Raw genomic sequence first — 14,568 nt, 5'->3', positions numbered from 1 at the left:
TTTTGGTCTTTTTGAGACAGGGTCTCCCTGTAGACCCAGCTGACCTGAACTTGCTATGTAGACCAGGCTGACCTTGAACTGACAGAGATCCACCTACCTCTGCCTCCTGCGCCTTCCATAGGATTTTGAAAATGCTCCAGAGCATCTGTGAACAACAGCTCTTGTTTGTAGAGAAGCAGAAACCCAAATAAAGAAGACCAAGTAAGCCTTGTGCACTTGAGATGGGACATACTGAACTACATAACCTTGTATAAGTAATATGGAAATTAGATGTAACCAAACAGAATTTTTGTTTTCTTTTATTGTTGGGTTTTTTTCTTTTTTTAGAGACAGGGTCTCACTATATAGGCTAAGGCTGACCTTAAACTTGCAATAGTCCTCTTGCCTCAGCCTCTTCAGTGCTGGCATTATAGGTGTGAGCCATTATGCTCAGCTGGAAAATTTACTAACTGCTTAATGACAAAGAGAACATTTTCTTATTTTGGAATGAGGTCTCACTGTGTTATCTAGGGTGACCTTGAGTTTGTGGGCTTAACCAATCTGCCTGTCTTACCTTAGAACCTTTATTTTATAAAAGAAAGGCTTTATGGTTTTAAAACAACATTTTAAAAAGTTTTGTGTGTGTGGGCATGTATGTGGAAGTCAGAGGATGATTTTGGGGGACTGGTTCTCTCCTTCCACCATGTGGATTTCAGGAAACTGAAGTCATCAGGCTTGGTGGCAAGTGCCTTTACCCTTTGAGATAGCTCCCCAGACCAGTGGGCCTTAAGTTTAAATCAAATATATTTAGGACATGTCTTCCTATTTTATTTAGGCAGCTCAATTAAGCTTGTCTAAAACTTAATAGCTCATCTATTGCCCCTAAATTCACTGCTTTTCATGTATTTCGTCTCTTTTTTAGTGGAACATCCTGAAGTTAAAGCCAGAAATGCAGGTGTCCTTGAGTTTTCCCTCTTTAGCCTGTTCAGGCCCTAGTTCTGGGACTGCCTCCTTGCCACTTTCCAGGCTGTCTTCTTTTCTACTGCCTTCTTGATGACAGGAGGGGTGTTCTGTGCTCCTCTTGGTCCAGCCTACTTCCCTGCAACTTATTCTTCACCCTCTTGTTAATAGTGCATGCAGAATGCAGATCTGAATCCTCAAAGCCTAGATAGCTTTTTGTTGAAGTGGAACCAGCTGGTCCAGCATTTAGTATCATTCCCATTACACCCCCTTTTCCTGAGGCTTGCTGTCAGTTTCAGCTGCACCATATAGATGACTTGTGGTTCCCTGCAGTGATCATGATTTTTTTTTTTTTAAGAATGCAGTTCCTTTCCTCTATCATTGAACTCTCGCTTGTTCTTCAAGTCTCCTCTGACCTGAGTTCCTGCCTGTTTCTTCCACAGGCACCCTGCTTCCATCATTTATAGCTTCAGTGTCTGACATTGACTGGCACTCAGGGTATGCTCTACAGTACTTGTTGAGAAGCTTGGACTCTTAATTCTCACAACACTATAAATGAGATGTATCTGACTCTTCTGAGAAGGGATTTTGTTTCAAATATTTGTCACTTACTGGCCAAGGTGGGGACCAAAAATTGGAAGATCACAAAACAGGAAAAGGGGTGCTTATGAGACTAGGGGTTTGCCTACTTTAGATCACACACACACAAAAAAGCTTGTACTTAATTTGGAAAGCTGCCAAATAATTTGTGACTTGGTTTATTTAGTTGTATAAAAGAGAATGGGTTCACAGTAGTTCAGCACTGAGGCTCATTTCCAGCTCTGACAGTCTGTGATTCTTTGCACTGAAGTTAAAATCTGATTAAGAAAAAAAAAAAATCTAAATAGGTCATTTTTTCTGAGTTCTGAGAATTCTCTCCTTCTTCACTTTGCTGTAAGCTCCAAGGAGGCAAAGACATTGTCTTTTTGCATTTAATAAAAATAGTTGTTCATTTAAAAAATGAAGTAGAGGAGAAAGGAGGAAAACTACATTAATATCATATTGTATTGAGGTCAGGAAACTTACTCATTGCCTCCTTGGACACTTTCCTTCCAGTCTTTGCATACCCTGCTTGCACCCTGCTTGCTGACTGCCCTAGGTGCCAAAGCCTGGTCTGACCATGGCTGTGGGTAATAGTAGATTGAGAATGAGATTACCTCCAGCATCTTGGCCCTTGGGTGGTTAACTTTTCCAAGATAATGCCTGTTCTTTAGTGGAACATTATCTTGTAGCAAGGTGGGCATTTATAATTTATATACCATATGCTGCTTAAAATAGAGACAAGAGGATAATCATCCTGAAGCTTCTGGTTTTCCTGATAACATTTCTTCAGTGAAGTCAGCCTGTAGGAATTAAAACCTGCCATGAATTAAAAAAACCCTCTGTCCAGTTGTCAAACAGGCAAATGGGTATGCCTATTATCCAGCCTTGTAAAAGGGAGAAAGAAGGCAATTGTGTTTTTAAAATAAAACTCATTTATTTTCTCCTATTCAAAATAATCTGTAAAGATTTCAATCTTCCTAGTATTACAGGGGCCAGGGTTGCAGGACAGATAGGAGAAATGCCTTGACAAAGGACCAAAGCCATTGCACCTCAGATACTTTTGTGCTGTGGTCTTGATGTCCGTCCATCTGGGTTGCTGACTGACTGCAGACAGAAAGAGTGGCCTCTCCTGTTGAGTACTTGCAGAGGACATGCTGCTCACTCCCATCTATTAGAAATAGAATGCCTGGAGCTGGGCCTTGTGATCCATGCCTTTAATCCCAGCACAGGACTCAGGAGGCAGAGGCAGGTGAATTTCTGTGAGCTGGTGGCCAACCAGATCTTCATAGCATGTTCTAGGCCAGTTGGGTCTAGAGGGAGACCTTGTCTTGAAGAAAGCAAAAAAGAAAACCTGGAGCTGAGGGTGTGGCTCAGTGGTAGAGCACTTGCCTAGGATGTTTAAGACTCTAAGTTTGATTCTAGCAGGAGGACAGGGGAGGGTAGAGGAGCAGACAAGATGGCTAGTGTAAAGGTGCTTGCTTTGTAAGCCTGGCAACCTGTGTTTGATACCCAGAGAGGAACCCACATAAAGGTATAAGGGAAGAACCAACTCCAACTTGTTCTCTGACCTCCATATGTACATCACAGCAGCATGCACTCCACCTCCCAGATACCATATTCTCTCTTTCTCCCTCCTATACACACACACACGAATTCTTTTTTAAAGTTCTACTTGAAAATGTCCTCGTAAAAGCAGGTTTTAGCAAAAGTGAATCAAATACTGAGTCTTATCTTTTTCTTTTTTTATTATTATTTTTATTTTATGTGTATGAGTATATTGCCTGCATGTGTGTAAGTGTACCCATGTCATGCAATGCCCATAGAGATTAGAAGAAGGCATCAGATTCCCCTGGAACTGGAGTTATGGATGGTTGTTAGCTGCCATGTCGGTGTTGGGAGTCTAACTCTGGTCCTCTGCAAGAGCAGTGCTCTTAACTGCTGAGCCATCTCTCCAGCCCCCATTCCTTCTTGTTTTTATAGTAAGTCTCCAGAGCTTACTTCTTCCCCTCTATTCTTTCTCATTATGCTCTTCACCGTGCCAGGACTTTGGGTGGAGGTTGGTTTCTTTCTTCTCTTTCTTTCCTCTTTCTTTCTTTCTTTCTTTCTAAATTAATTTTTTTATTTGAGGTTAAGGAGCACACTGAGGTTGGGGATGTGAGGTTCCTCCCCCCCTCCCCCTCCTCCTCCTCCTCCTCCTCCTCCTCCTCTCTCTCTCCATCTCTCTCTCTCTCTCTCTCTCTCTCTGGTGTGTGTGTTCATGGGGTGCGGTGTGCATGTGTGAGCATATGTAGGTCAGATGTCAACCTTCAGTCAGCCTCTTAGATGCCATCCACCTTGGTTTTTTTTGGTGACAGAATCTCTCTGGACCCAGGGCTCCTTTGTTAGACTAGGCTGGCTAGCCAGTGAGCTCTGGAGATCTGCCTGTCTCCTCCTCCAGTGCTGGGTTTAAATGTGTTTGCCACCACCAGCTTTTATTTATTTATTTATTTTTTATTTATTTTTTTGTCTTTTTTTGAGACAGGATCTCCTTGTAGCCCCAGCTGTCCTGGAACTCACTATGTAGACCAGGCTGGCCTCAAACTCACAAAGATCCGCCTGCTGCCTGCCTCTGCCTCCCAAGTGCTGGGATTAAAAGCGTGTGCCACCATGCCCGGCTTTATTTTTATTTTATGTGTATGAGTGTATTGCCTGCTTGTATGCAAGTGCACCTGTTTTGTGCAGTGCCCGAAAAGGTCAGAAGAGGACATCCTATTCCCTGGAACTGGAGTTACAAATGGTTGTTAGCTACCATGTGGGTGCTGGAATTTGAGCCTGGGTCCTCTGCAGAAGCAGCCAGTTTTCTTAAACATTGAGCCATCTCTCCAGCCCCCTACCACCAACTTTTTGAGTGCTAGGGATCAAACTCGGGTTCAAACTCAGTGCTTGTGTGACAGACACTTCACTGACTGACTGAGCTATCTCACTATGGGTGGTTTCCTTCCTTTTTTCTTTTTTTTTTTTTTTTTTCTTTTTTGGTCTTTTTTGGTCCTTTGAGTCAGGGTCTTCCTATAGCCCCAGCTGGCCTGCTATGTAGGATGATGTTGGCCTCAAACTCACAGAGATCCCCACCTGCCTCTGCCTCCCAAGAGCTGGGATTAAAGGCATGCCCCACCACACCCGGCTGTAGGGCGGAGGTTTTATAATGAGGATGAGAGAAGAGCAAGAGGCTTCTACAGTCAAGTGGTTTCATTCTTCCCTTGCCTGAAATCCTTGCATTTGAATCCCAAAATTGCTCTTGCATGTTTTCATATGATCATAACTACACTTAAGTGTGCATTTGAATGTCTACCTGGGGGTAGATGGGGTGGGGTACAGCAATCATTAGCAAAGAGGTAGTATAGGAAAAAACCTGTTTGATTTAAAGCCACTAGGTGGCGATATTTACTAAGCTGCCCTGCATCGTCTTTCCTATGAAGCTGTTTGAAATTGCTTTTCCAACTACAAGATTGAATAACAGAGAAAAAGGTTTAGCAGCCTTTGCTTCAGGTCCTTTTGAAAGTGAGGCTATAGAATAAACACATCACAGTATATTGGTATCTATTCATCACTTGTGTTTAGATACTGAAAGTTCGGAATTGCTCTGTGTGGCTGGGTGAGTTGCTTCTGTTGGGGCTCAGTGAGGCATCTGTGATAGGAGAAACCTGCAGTTGGCCTATCTGTTCTCTCATGGTTCTTTTGCTCCATGATTTGTGGCTTTGGTTACAACTTCCTTATACTTAAAAAAAAATTTTTTTTTCTAGTAAAACTGGTCTTAAGTTAAAAACAAACACAAACCTTTTAATCAAAGGATGGGGTCATGATTTAAAGATATATGAACAACAAAATCTCAAGGGATTACATATCTCACAAACTGGCTATCTTCCTGGGCTAATTCAAGAGGTTGGACTCTCCTAAATGAGGCTGCTTATTTACCAGGTTTCCTGAATTAGCAGCTTCAGGGATATTAAGATCTGTAAGGAACTGTCCAAGGAGGTATTGTGTATGCTCCCCAGTGATTAAGCCATTAAACTCTAATTAGTATTTTCCTGCTCATGGTTTTGTGTAGGAAGCTTTAAAATTATTTAGGAATTCAGTGTTCATCAGCCATTTTGGTGATAATAGAGAGGACTAAGTGCAGTTTTGTGTGTGAGCTAATTATGATTTTTGCTCACAATGTCCTTCCCTGTTGGTTTATTGTATTGCAGATGAAATGGAAAGGGAAAGACCTGTTTGATTTGGTGTGCCGGACACTGGGGCTGCGGGAAACCTGGTTCTTTGGACTGCAGTACACAATCAAGGACACTGTGGCCTGGCTCAAAATGGATAAGAAGGTTGGGCATGAAACCAGTGGGGCAGGCGTGTGCTTTCTGTTTTTTTTTTTTTTTTTTTTTTCCCCTGAGGATGCACCTAGTTTATTTGCTCATCAGTGGGTGTCACAGTGACATGGTAGAGAAGGAGACACATGTCTTAATTAAATCATGCAGAAAGTAGGTACTACAGGCTTTTCTGCTCCTCACAAGCTCTCCCAGAACAAGACTCACCAGGGATAAACCTTGGCCAGCCCTGGCATTTTTGCCCATTGTCACTGGCTTGTTTGCTTTTTGGCTTTATGCCTTCAGTTTATTGAACCACTAGTCAGGCTTTATAGATACATTACTACTATCTTTGTATGCTTTACAAAAAAAAAAACCAAGCCAGCTGTGGTGGCACACACCTTTAATCCTAGTGCTGGGGAGGAAGAGGCAGGCAGATCTCTCTGAGTTCGAGGCCAGCCTGGTCTACATAGTTGTGGCTACAGGGAGACCTTGTCTCAAAACAAAAAAACAAAACAACCCCAACAATATCTGTCTTTGAAAGATTCTCTTGGGGCTCATGGTCTTTAGGGAATTTTTACAAGTCTTTTTGAGAACACCAGAGCCCAGCTGAATTAATCATTAATATAACCTAAGGAATAAAGAGCCTGCGATAAAGAAGCAATGCCCATTTGTTTCTTGGGGTTCTCTGAGGTTTCCAAAACACATGAAGTTTAGGCTCCTAGCAATAGAAAGTGGCTTGGAAATGGATATGACATAAGGGAGCTGCCTGCTTATGGGTTTATATAGTCGCACAAAGGCACACCTACCTATTTTCCCGGATGCTCAACCAAGAAGACACGTGGTGAGTAGGACCATATGTGTCTATCAGTTACTTCAAAAACATCCCTGCATCTCAAAGTAAGTACGTGTCCCAATTCAGACCCTAAATGATGTTTCCAGCAATTGCCTCCTGAAGTTGATCTACTCCATAGCATGACAACCACAGACTTACTAATGTGACTCTAAGCTGAGCTGTTCAGATTGTGTTCACACATGTGCATGGTGACCTCTGTCTTCATGCTTGGAACTCCTGCTGGTTGTCAAGTTTCAAATGGTCATTCCTTGTGGAGCGTGGAATTTGATTCCAGCATTCTGGAGGCAGAGGCAGGGAGCTCTCTGTAAGTTCAAGGCCAGCCTTGTCTACATAGTGAGTTCCAGGCCCACTAGAACTACATAGTGAGACCCTGTCTCAAAAAACAAACAAAAACAGTAATGACAAAAGACAAATAATTATTCCTTATGATTAGGAAAGTCCACGTACTACTGTAGAGAACCAATGTCAGTGAGGGTAACCTACATCAAGTTTATTTTGAATCCCTTGGGCACTGTCCCTGGAATTTGGGCGGGCATGTGGAGAGTTATATATCAGAGACAGCAAAGCTTTCTGTATCTTTTTATGATTCTCAGCAGAGTGAATTTTAAATCATATGTGAGTGTTAGCCAAATGGATATTAGATTGGGGGCATCAGGAGCCATAGAACCTGCTGTTCAAAGGAAATAAATTATGACACATGTTAATGGAGCCTGGTAGCCTGTCGTATGGCATGTTTATGTCCTGAAATGAAATTCACTGTGGAGAGCAGATGATCCAAGCTTTTCAAGGGGTGGGTGGAATTGTTAGACGAATAAAGGCAGTGGTTTGCTTACAGCACTGCAAGCATTTTGTGGACATCTCTGGAGGGTCTTAGAAACAAAGGGTTGCCACAATGGATGAGTTTTACTTCTGTTGCTCAGTTAACATAGAAACAATGTCACAAAGATCTAGCTCATTGTCTTCAAGCTTATTCCAACCAAACCTACAGATTAGAATGGGCAGCAAGAAAAAAGAATAAAGGAAGATTCTACTGTTTCAGAAAAAAAAATTAAAAACCTTTTGTCCTCCCTAAAAAATAATGCCTAAGACCTTTGAGTTGTACATTTCTAGTTGGTAACATTTTCTGTGGCTTTGACAACATTGGTGCCTTCATTGTAGCTCCACTCACCTCTTGGGGATATTGATTGATTTGGTTCAGAACCCCTGTGAAGTGGATATTATCTCCTGTTATGGATGGCTCTGTGAATGCTTCCAACCGTAGAAACATGGCCTTTGGGAAATGGGAGGAATGTAACAGGGAAAGGATTTTATACCTCCTCTGCAAAATGTGCTTTGATGGTAGCACATGACGGGGGAGGCAACATAGCACACCTTCTGCTCTACAATTCTGCAGGTCTTGGATCATGATGTTTCAAAGGAAGAACCGGTCACTTTTCACTTCCTGGCCAAATTTTATCCCGAAAATGCTGAGGAGGAACTGGTTCAAGAGATCACACAACATTTATTTTTCTTGCAGGTACGTCAACGCATGATGTCTCCCCTAGTTCTAAGAGGACAAATTTGGGTGTGGTTGCAGAGGCAGCCCAGGTGAACCCCTTAGAGTTGACCACAAGCACTTCTGCATTGCAAAAATGTTATGCCTCCAAATAGTCAATCCTTTTGGTTTAGTAATGGGGGAAAAAAATCTTCAGAATAGAACTCTTCCCGAGCTCTGAGAATTGGTGTCAGATGAAATTGCAGAGGTGTGATGATGAAGAATGGACAGAAGCAGTTACCTAATACAACTTCCTCAAAGATGGATCCTGGTCTCGTCTAGCTAACTTGAAAGTACTCTGAGGTTACAAAGAAAAGCCTAAGAGGCTTAACAGCAATTCTTTAAAGTTCAAGATCTGCTGTCATTAAGATAAGACTTCTGAACAGCAGTGACACACTTGGTTTGTCCCATCCCTCTGGTCCTTCAGGCAGCCTGCTCTGTGCTACTCTTGAGTCTGTATTGTCTTCTTGTTCCTTTATTAGAGTGCAAGCTCCTTAAAAAGGCAGGCTCATTGAATATGCAGTTGGTGTTATAAGTAATTGCTCAACCAAACTGAAGAAATTAGGCAATCCAGAATTACAGGTTGACCATCTAGGGGCATAGGAAAGGGGTTCATCTAAGAATGGAAACCTTGTTTACTGCATGGTCAGAGTCCCCTCTCTTTATGTGATTGACACTAAGACTGCTTATGTATCCACTGTCATGAAATAAAAGATTGCAATAGGGATATTAATTGTATCAATTTCACAGAAGTACATCTGTGATTTGTCACATGGTCCTTGTAATATGGAGCCTCAGTGCATTGTGTTTATGAAATAGTAAGTGAAATGAGATAAAACCCTTAAATAATGTTGTGTTTTGTTTTGTTTTGTTTGAAACAGGGTCTCACTATGTGATTTAGACTGTCCTCTAACTTGAGCTCTTTCTGTCTCAGTCTGCCAAATACTGAGATTAAAAACAGTCCTTTCAGATTTTCTGTCCTATGGCTTTTTTTTTCCTTTGAAAAGAAACCATGGAATTTGAAGGTTGCAATGCTTCAGAACATCTCAGCTTTCATTTTCTCTCTGTTTTAAAGCTTGGGAAGAATTCTTATGTGTAAATGAAGCCACATAAAATTCCTCTAGGGATTGGGGATGTAACTCAGTTGATGAGTGTTTGCCTAGCATGCATAAAGCCCTGGGTTCAATCCCTAGAACTGCATAAACAGCATGTTGTCATACTTTTGCAGTCCACAAGGAGGATCACTAGTTCAAGGGTCTCAGAGCATGGTGGTGCTGGCTTGATCCGGCTTTGTGAATTCTAGGCCAGCCAGGGTTACATAGTGAGACACTGTCTGAAAAAGAAAAACAAAAAATTCAGGGTCATCCTTAGCTACATGAGACCCGACTATCTTAGTGTTATAGAAATGGCTTTCTTGTGAGGACTTGAGGCAGCACCTTTCCCTCATATGACTTTGTCTTGATTTTCCTTCTTAGTGACTGAACAAGGCAAATTTTACTACTTCTATGAATCTGGGAACTGTTGACATCTGAAAAGTGAAATGGCTTTTAGTGTACCCCCAATTCATGTCGTTCTCTTGCCTCTGCATCTGAAACATCACTCAATACACCACTGTGAGAAATTAAGTGCACTGAGATATGTTAATTTAACATTATAGCTTAGGAATTATATTTCCTGGACCTCACGTGTACTTAAAAGTTGAATCGATCAAATTCTATTGCTTCCTTTTTCCTTAGAGTAGCATATTGGAAAAAATGACTTTTTTCTTCAGTCATAATTCAGTAGTCTTGGTGACTTTTGTCTTGTGTGAAGACTTGAAAGTAGGCTCCATTTCCTGCAGTGCTGTGAGTACTCTACAGGGGCCAAGACTGGGATAAAGACTCCTGACACTTTTGAGTTCATAGCTCTGTCCACCCCACACGTCAGTCTCTGTTATAATCAAGAAGATCTTATTTACTCTTCAACTTTGAGTGTGAAGAAAAGAAATGAGGCCTTTTGTACAGCCATCTTTTTTTTTTTTTTATGTGTATGAATGTATTGCCTGTATGTATGTGAGGCGAACATGATAACTACTACACTATGGAAACTACCTGCATGTATGTAAGTGCACCCATGTCATGCAGTGCCTGAGGAGGTCAGAAGGTGTCAGATGCCCTGGAATTGGAGCTACAGATGGTTGTTAACCACCATGTGGGTGCTGGGAATTTAACTCGGGTGCTCTGCAAGAGCAGTCAATGCTCTTAACTGCTGAGCTATCTCTCCAGCCCCCAATTGTACAGCCATCAGTGGCTGAACTCTCAGCTGGTCTGCAGCAGTTTAAAAAAAAAAAAAGAAAAAGTCCCTTTTGTCAGAAAATTATTAACAGGCTGCTTCGACAGCCATTATTTATTTATTTTAATTTTTTAAAAAATTTTATTTTCTTTATTTTATGTGTATGTGTGTATTGCCTACATGTAGGTAAGTGCACCTGTGTCATACAATGCGCACGGAGGACAGAAGAGGCTGTTGGATCCCCTGGATTACAGACAATTGTTAGCTGCCATGTGCCATGTGGGTGCTGGGATTTGAACCCGGGTCTTCTGCAAGAACAGCCAGTGTTCTTAACCGCTGAGCCATCTCTCCAGCCTGGCAGCCATTATTTAGCATACCCTGTAGCCATCTGCTGTGACCAGACTGCACTGCTCTCTTCTACACGCTTATCTCATGTCTCTTTTGTTGCCCCTTTCAGGTGAAGAAGCAGATTTTAGATGAAAAAATCTATTGCCCTCCTGAGGCATCAGTGCTCCTGGCTTCCTATGCTGTCCAGGCCAAGGTAGGCACAAAAAAAGAAAAAGGTATTCTTTTGGGACATTGACTCATATCACAAGATGGCTCTTGTCTTCTGTTTCTTTGGATTTTCTGGATTTTAGAATGACTTGCCTCTGAAAGTGAAATGTCATGGGACTTGGGCATCTCTTCTGCCTCAACTTTTGTATATCTTGTATGTTTAAAAATGATAAGCATATCATTCTGAGTTAGAATTCATTCTGAGTCAATTCATTAAAAAAGATGCATTTTCTTTGTAATCTCAATATGCACATGTGGTTCATTATATTCATCACATCAACTTCTTTTATATTAGCCAGGAAAAGTGAATTTATGATCCCTAATTACGATTAAATGAGACCTTTAGGTCAACAAGACCCAGTTCCTCCCTCCAAACTCATCTTCTCAGAGCCAACTTCCTAGAGACCATACTCTCAGAACCGTCCCCCCCTCCAGTGAGGTCTTACCTCCACTTTGCTAGTGGGCATCTGCACTGCACTGCATGTGTCTAGATACTGCAGGAGCTGGGTTTATTGAACCTGCTGAGTCCAGTGGAACTGTCTGATTAACTTAAAACCATTCATTTTCATTTAGGCACTGCAGAGCAGGAGTGGTAGGAGATGGACATTACCAAGACTTGAGTTTTTCTTTTTTTAAGACAGTGTCTATCTATGTATCCCTGGCTGGCCTGGAACTTGCTGTGTTGATCAAACCTACCTCTGATCCCAAGTACTAGGATTAAAGGCATGTACTACCATGCCCGTCCTGTCCCATCTTTTCTTATAAAACCCACTAGAGTACTTCATGTCCCTTGGATTTCTTCAATCATGTATCGCCTTCTCTTGGTATCCCCGCTTCCTGCCTTTCACTGAAGTGTAAGACGTCACCAGAATCGAGACAGACATTGATCACATGCCATTTAAAAGCATACTTTTTTTGGGGGGGGGGTGTCTTTTTGAGACAGGGTCTCCCTGTAGCCTGAGCTGACCTGGGACTCACTATGTAGACCAGGCTGGCCTAGAACTCACAGAGATCTGCCTGCCTCTGCCTCTGCCTCCCAAGTGCTGGGATTAAGGGCACGTACCACCATACCTGGCAAAAAAGCATACTTTAAAAATATTTTATTATTTTTATTTTATGTGTATGCTTGATTACTTGCATATATGCAAATGCACCCGTGTCATGAAATGCCCATGGAGGATAGAAGAGGGCATTGGCTCCCCTGGAATTGGCGTTAAGGACAGTTGTTAGCTACCATGTGAGTGCTGGAGTTCAAACTCAGGTCTTCTGCAAGAACAGCCAGTGTTCTTAGCTGAGCCATCTCCCATCGCTCCAGCCCACCCCCCCTTTTTTTCTTTTTTAAAGATAGTCTCACTATATAGCCCTACGTGTCCTGGAACATGCTATGTAGACCAGGCTGGCCTCTAACTCACAGAGATCTTCCTGTCTCTTCTACTTGAGTGCTGGGATTCAGGTTCCAAAAGCTTATTTTTCAGATACTTTTTTTTTCATTACCGATATCTATAAAGGCATCACCACAGTGTGAGAAAATCATAAATTTTTGTTAGTTCATTTTTGAGTTGGAGAAAAGGCTGTACATTGTATATGGTGGTCGGGCCAGTAGAAACAGTTAGTTTACTCATTTGATGACTGATTGAGTGTCCATAGAGTAGTCATAAGGCCTGGGGCATAGGGCTTGTTAACTGTCATATGCAGGCACTAGAGCAAGTATCTGTCTTCAGTGAGTCCCTAAGGTCATTGGGGCCATTGTGGGTAAAGCTAGAGACAGGCTCTATGACTTTAGAATTGCATTTTGTGTCTTCCTTGAAAAATGAGTAATTGAGAAAATAGAAAATGAGCCTCAGTTCACCTAAAGCATATGCTTCCTTTTATGCTTTAATCAAGAATATCCGTCATAGGAAAGGTATGTCCTTTTAGTCAGTATTGCCCTGACAGGGATGAAGCAGATATTGTCACTTTCTGGCCCAGAGTTTCTTTTTTGCATGCTTTCTCTTGCCTAAGAGAAGACCCAAGCTCTCAAGGACAGTACCTCAGTCTCGAAGGCTACATTTTCTTTGTATGGATTTTGGGCCCCAAATTCAAAGACTTCCTGTATGGGAATAGGACGATGGTTATCTCATTGAATGAACCATTGGATGTTTGCTTAAACGCATTTCAGTGTAGGAAAGCCCTACTAATTTGGCTCCTACAATTTGGAGATGAAAGTGATTCACAGACAACATATGTGGTACATATGGAGGAGGATGTTCTATTTTTTCCGGTGTCAGTTTTAAGGATCTATCAAATAATGGTAATCTCTAGCTTTAAAAGTTTGTATTCAGGAAACTAAGGCTTACTATAACATGCTTCCAGTTTCTGGAACTGCTAGTTAATATTATAATAAAATATTTTTTAAGTGTATTTATGATGATAATGAGAACTTACACATTCATAGTGTTTAACAAAATGTTTAGCAAACTATTTTGTAAGATACTAAGACTTGTGCTTGTTTTCCTGATGAGGAAGTTAAGGGTCAGAAGGATGAATGATGTGTCCAAAAATCAAAAAATTTTGGTGTCACTTCAACTTTTATGGAATGTACAGCCCAGTTATTTTTACTTTCTTATTTTTATGGTGTTAGGGATTTGTAACCCAAAGCCTTACGCATGTTGGGCAAATGTTCTGCCATAAAGGTACCTGCCTCTTCATCAAGAGGATTTGAAGCAGAATGGGATGGAGACTGGAGCCAGGTTGGGGACCCTGGTGTCTGGGCTGCCTGACTGAGTGAGCACTTTGCTCTTGCCCTTCACTGTCTAATGAGAAGCTCTGCGGGTATCAAGTGTTATTGCTCACTAAATTCCAGTTTCATTACAAGATCGAAATAATTTAAACTTCTCAGTAAGCCATATTGGTTCCTTTCATTATATGTAGCTTGTTTTCTTCCCAATCTTTTAAAACAGAAAGGAATTCTAGAAATATGGAGGAGAAATTGAATCAAGCTCATTAACACATAGAATGTAATTATGTGCAAATATATTCATTACAGCATTTCAGCTGTTTGAATGATATAACACAGTTAATTCCAAATTGTAAAGAAACAACTACCCTCAAAGTATAAATACAAATATTAATCACATGGTTCAGTTAATAAGAACCATATTCCTTGGTTGGAGTTTGAGTTATGCTAGAATCAAAAGTATGGACAGAATTTTTTGGACAAGTTGTATGATATGTAAAACCATCTTGCAGTGTTTAAGCCACCTGTTGGATTTTATGTGGACAGTTTAGTCTTTCATATATGTATTAGTCAGTGTTCTCCAAAGAAACAGAACTAGTAGAATGAATATATATGTATAGGGATTTATCAGCTTAGCTCACAGGATAGAGTCTGAGTAGTCCAACAATGGCTGCACCACACTGGAGAGGCTAGAATCCATATTCGCTCAGTCCACGAGGCTGGATGTCTCAATCTGGTGCTGAAGGTCTGATGAATTCCAAAAGATCAGCTAGTCTTCAGTCTA

The 14,568-nt window shown here is 41.4% G+C and overlaps 1 protein-coding gene across 6 annotated transcripts in view; it reads left to right on the top strand.

Moving 5' to 3' along the window:
- The window catches only part of Nf2 (neurofibromin 2), a 113,666-nt gene that overhangs the window by 47,535 nt on the left and 51,563 nt on the right, over window positions 1-14,568 (top strand). For all 6 annotated transcript variants that reach the window (XM_029567352.1, XM_008841083.3, XM_008841084.3 and 3 more), the window contains exons 2-4: window positions 5,745-5,870; window positions 8,102-8,224; window positions 10,971-11,054. In XM_029567352.1, coding sequence (XP_029423212.1) covers window positions 5,745-5,870; window positions 8,102-8,224; window positions 10,971-11,054 — 333 coding nt within the window. The remainder of the gene's footprint in view (window positions 1-5,744; window positions 5,871-8,101; window positions 8,225-10,970; window positions 11,055-14,568) is intronic.

Source organism: Nannospalax galili, unplaced genomic scaffold, assembly GCF_000622305.1.
Source record: "Nannospalax galili isolate Female #2095 unplaced genomic scaffold, S.galili_v1.0 scaffold259, whole genome shotgun sequence".
Taxonomy (NCBI): domain Eukaryota; kingdom Metazoa; phylum Chordata; class Mammalia; order Rodentia; family Spalacidae; genus Nannospalax; species Nannospalax galili.
This window is presented reverse-complemented; position numbering and strand designations above follow the sequence as displayed.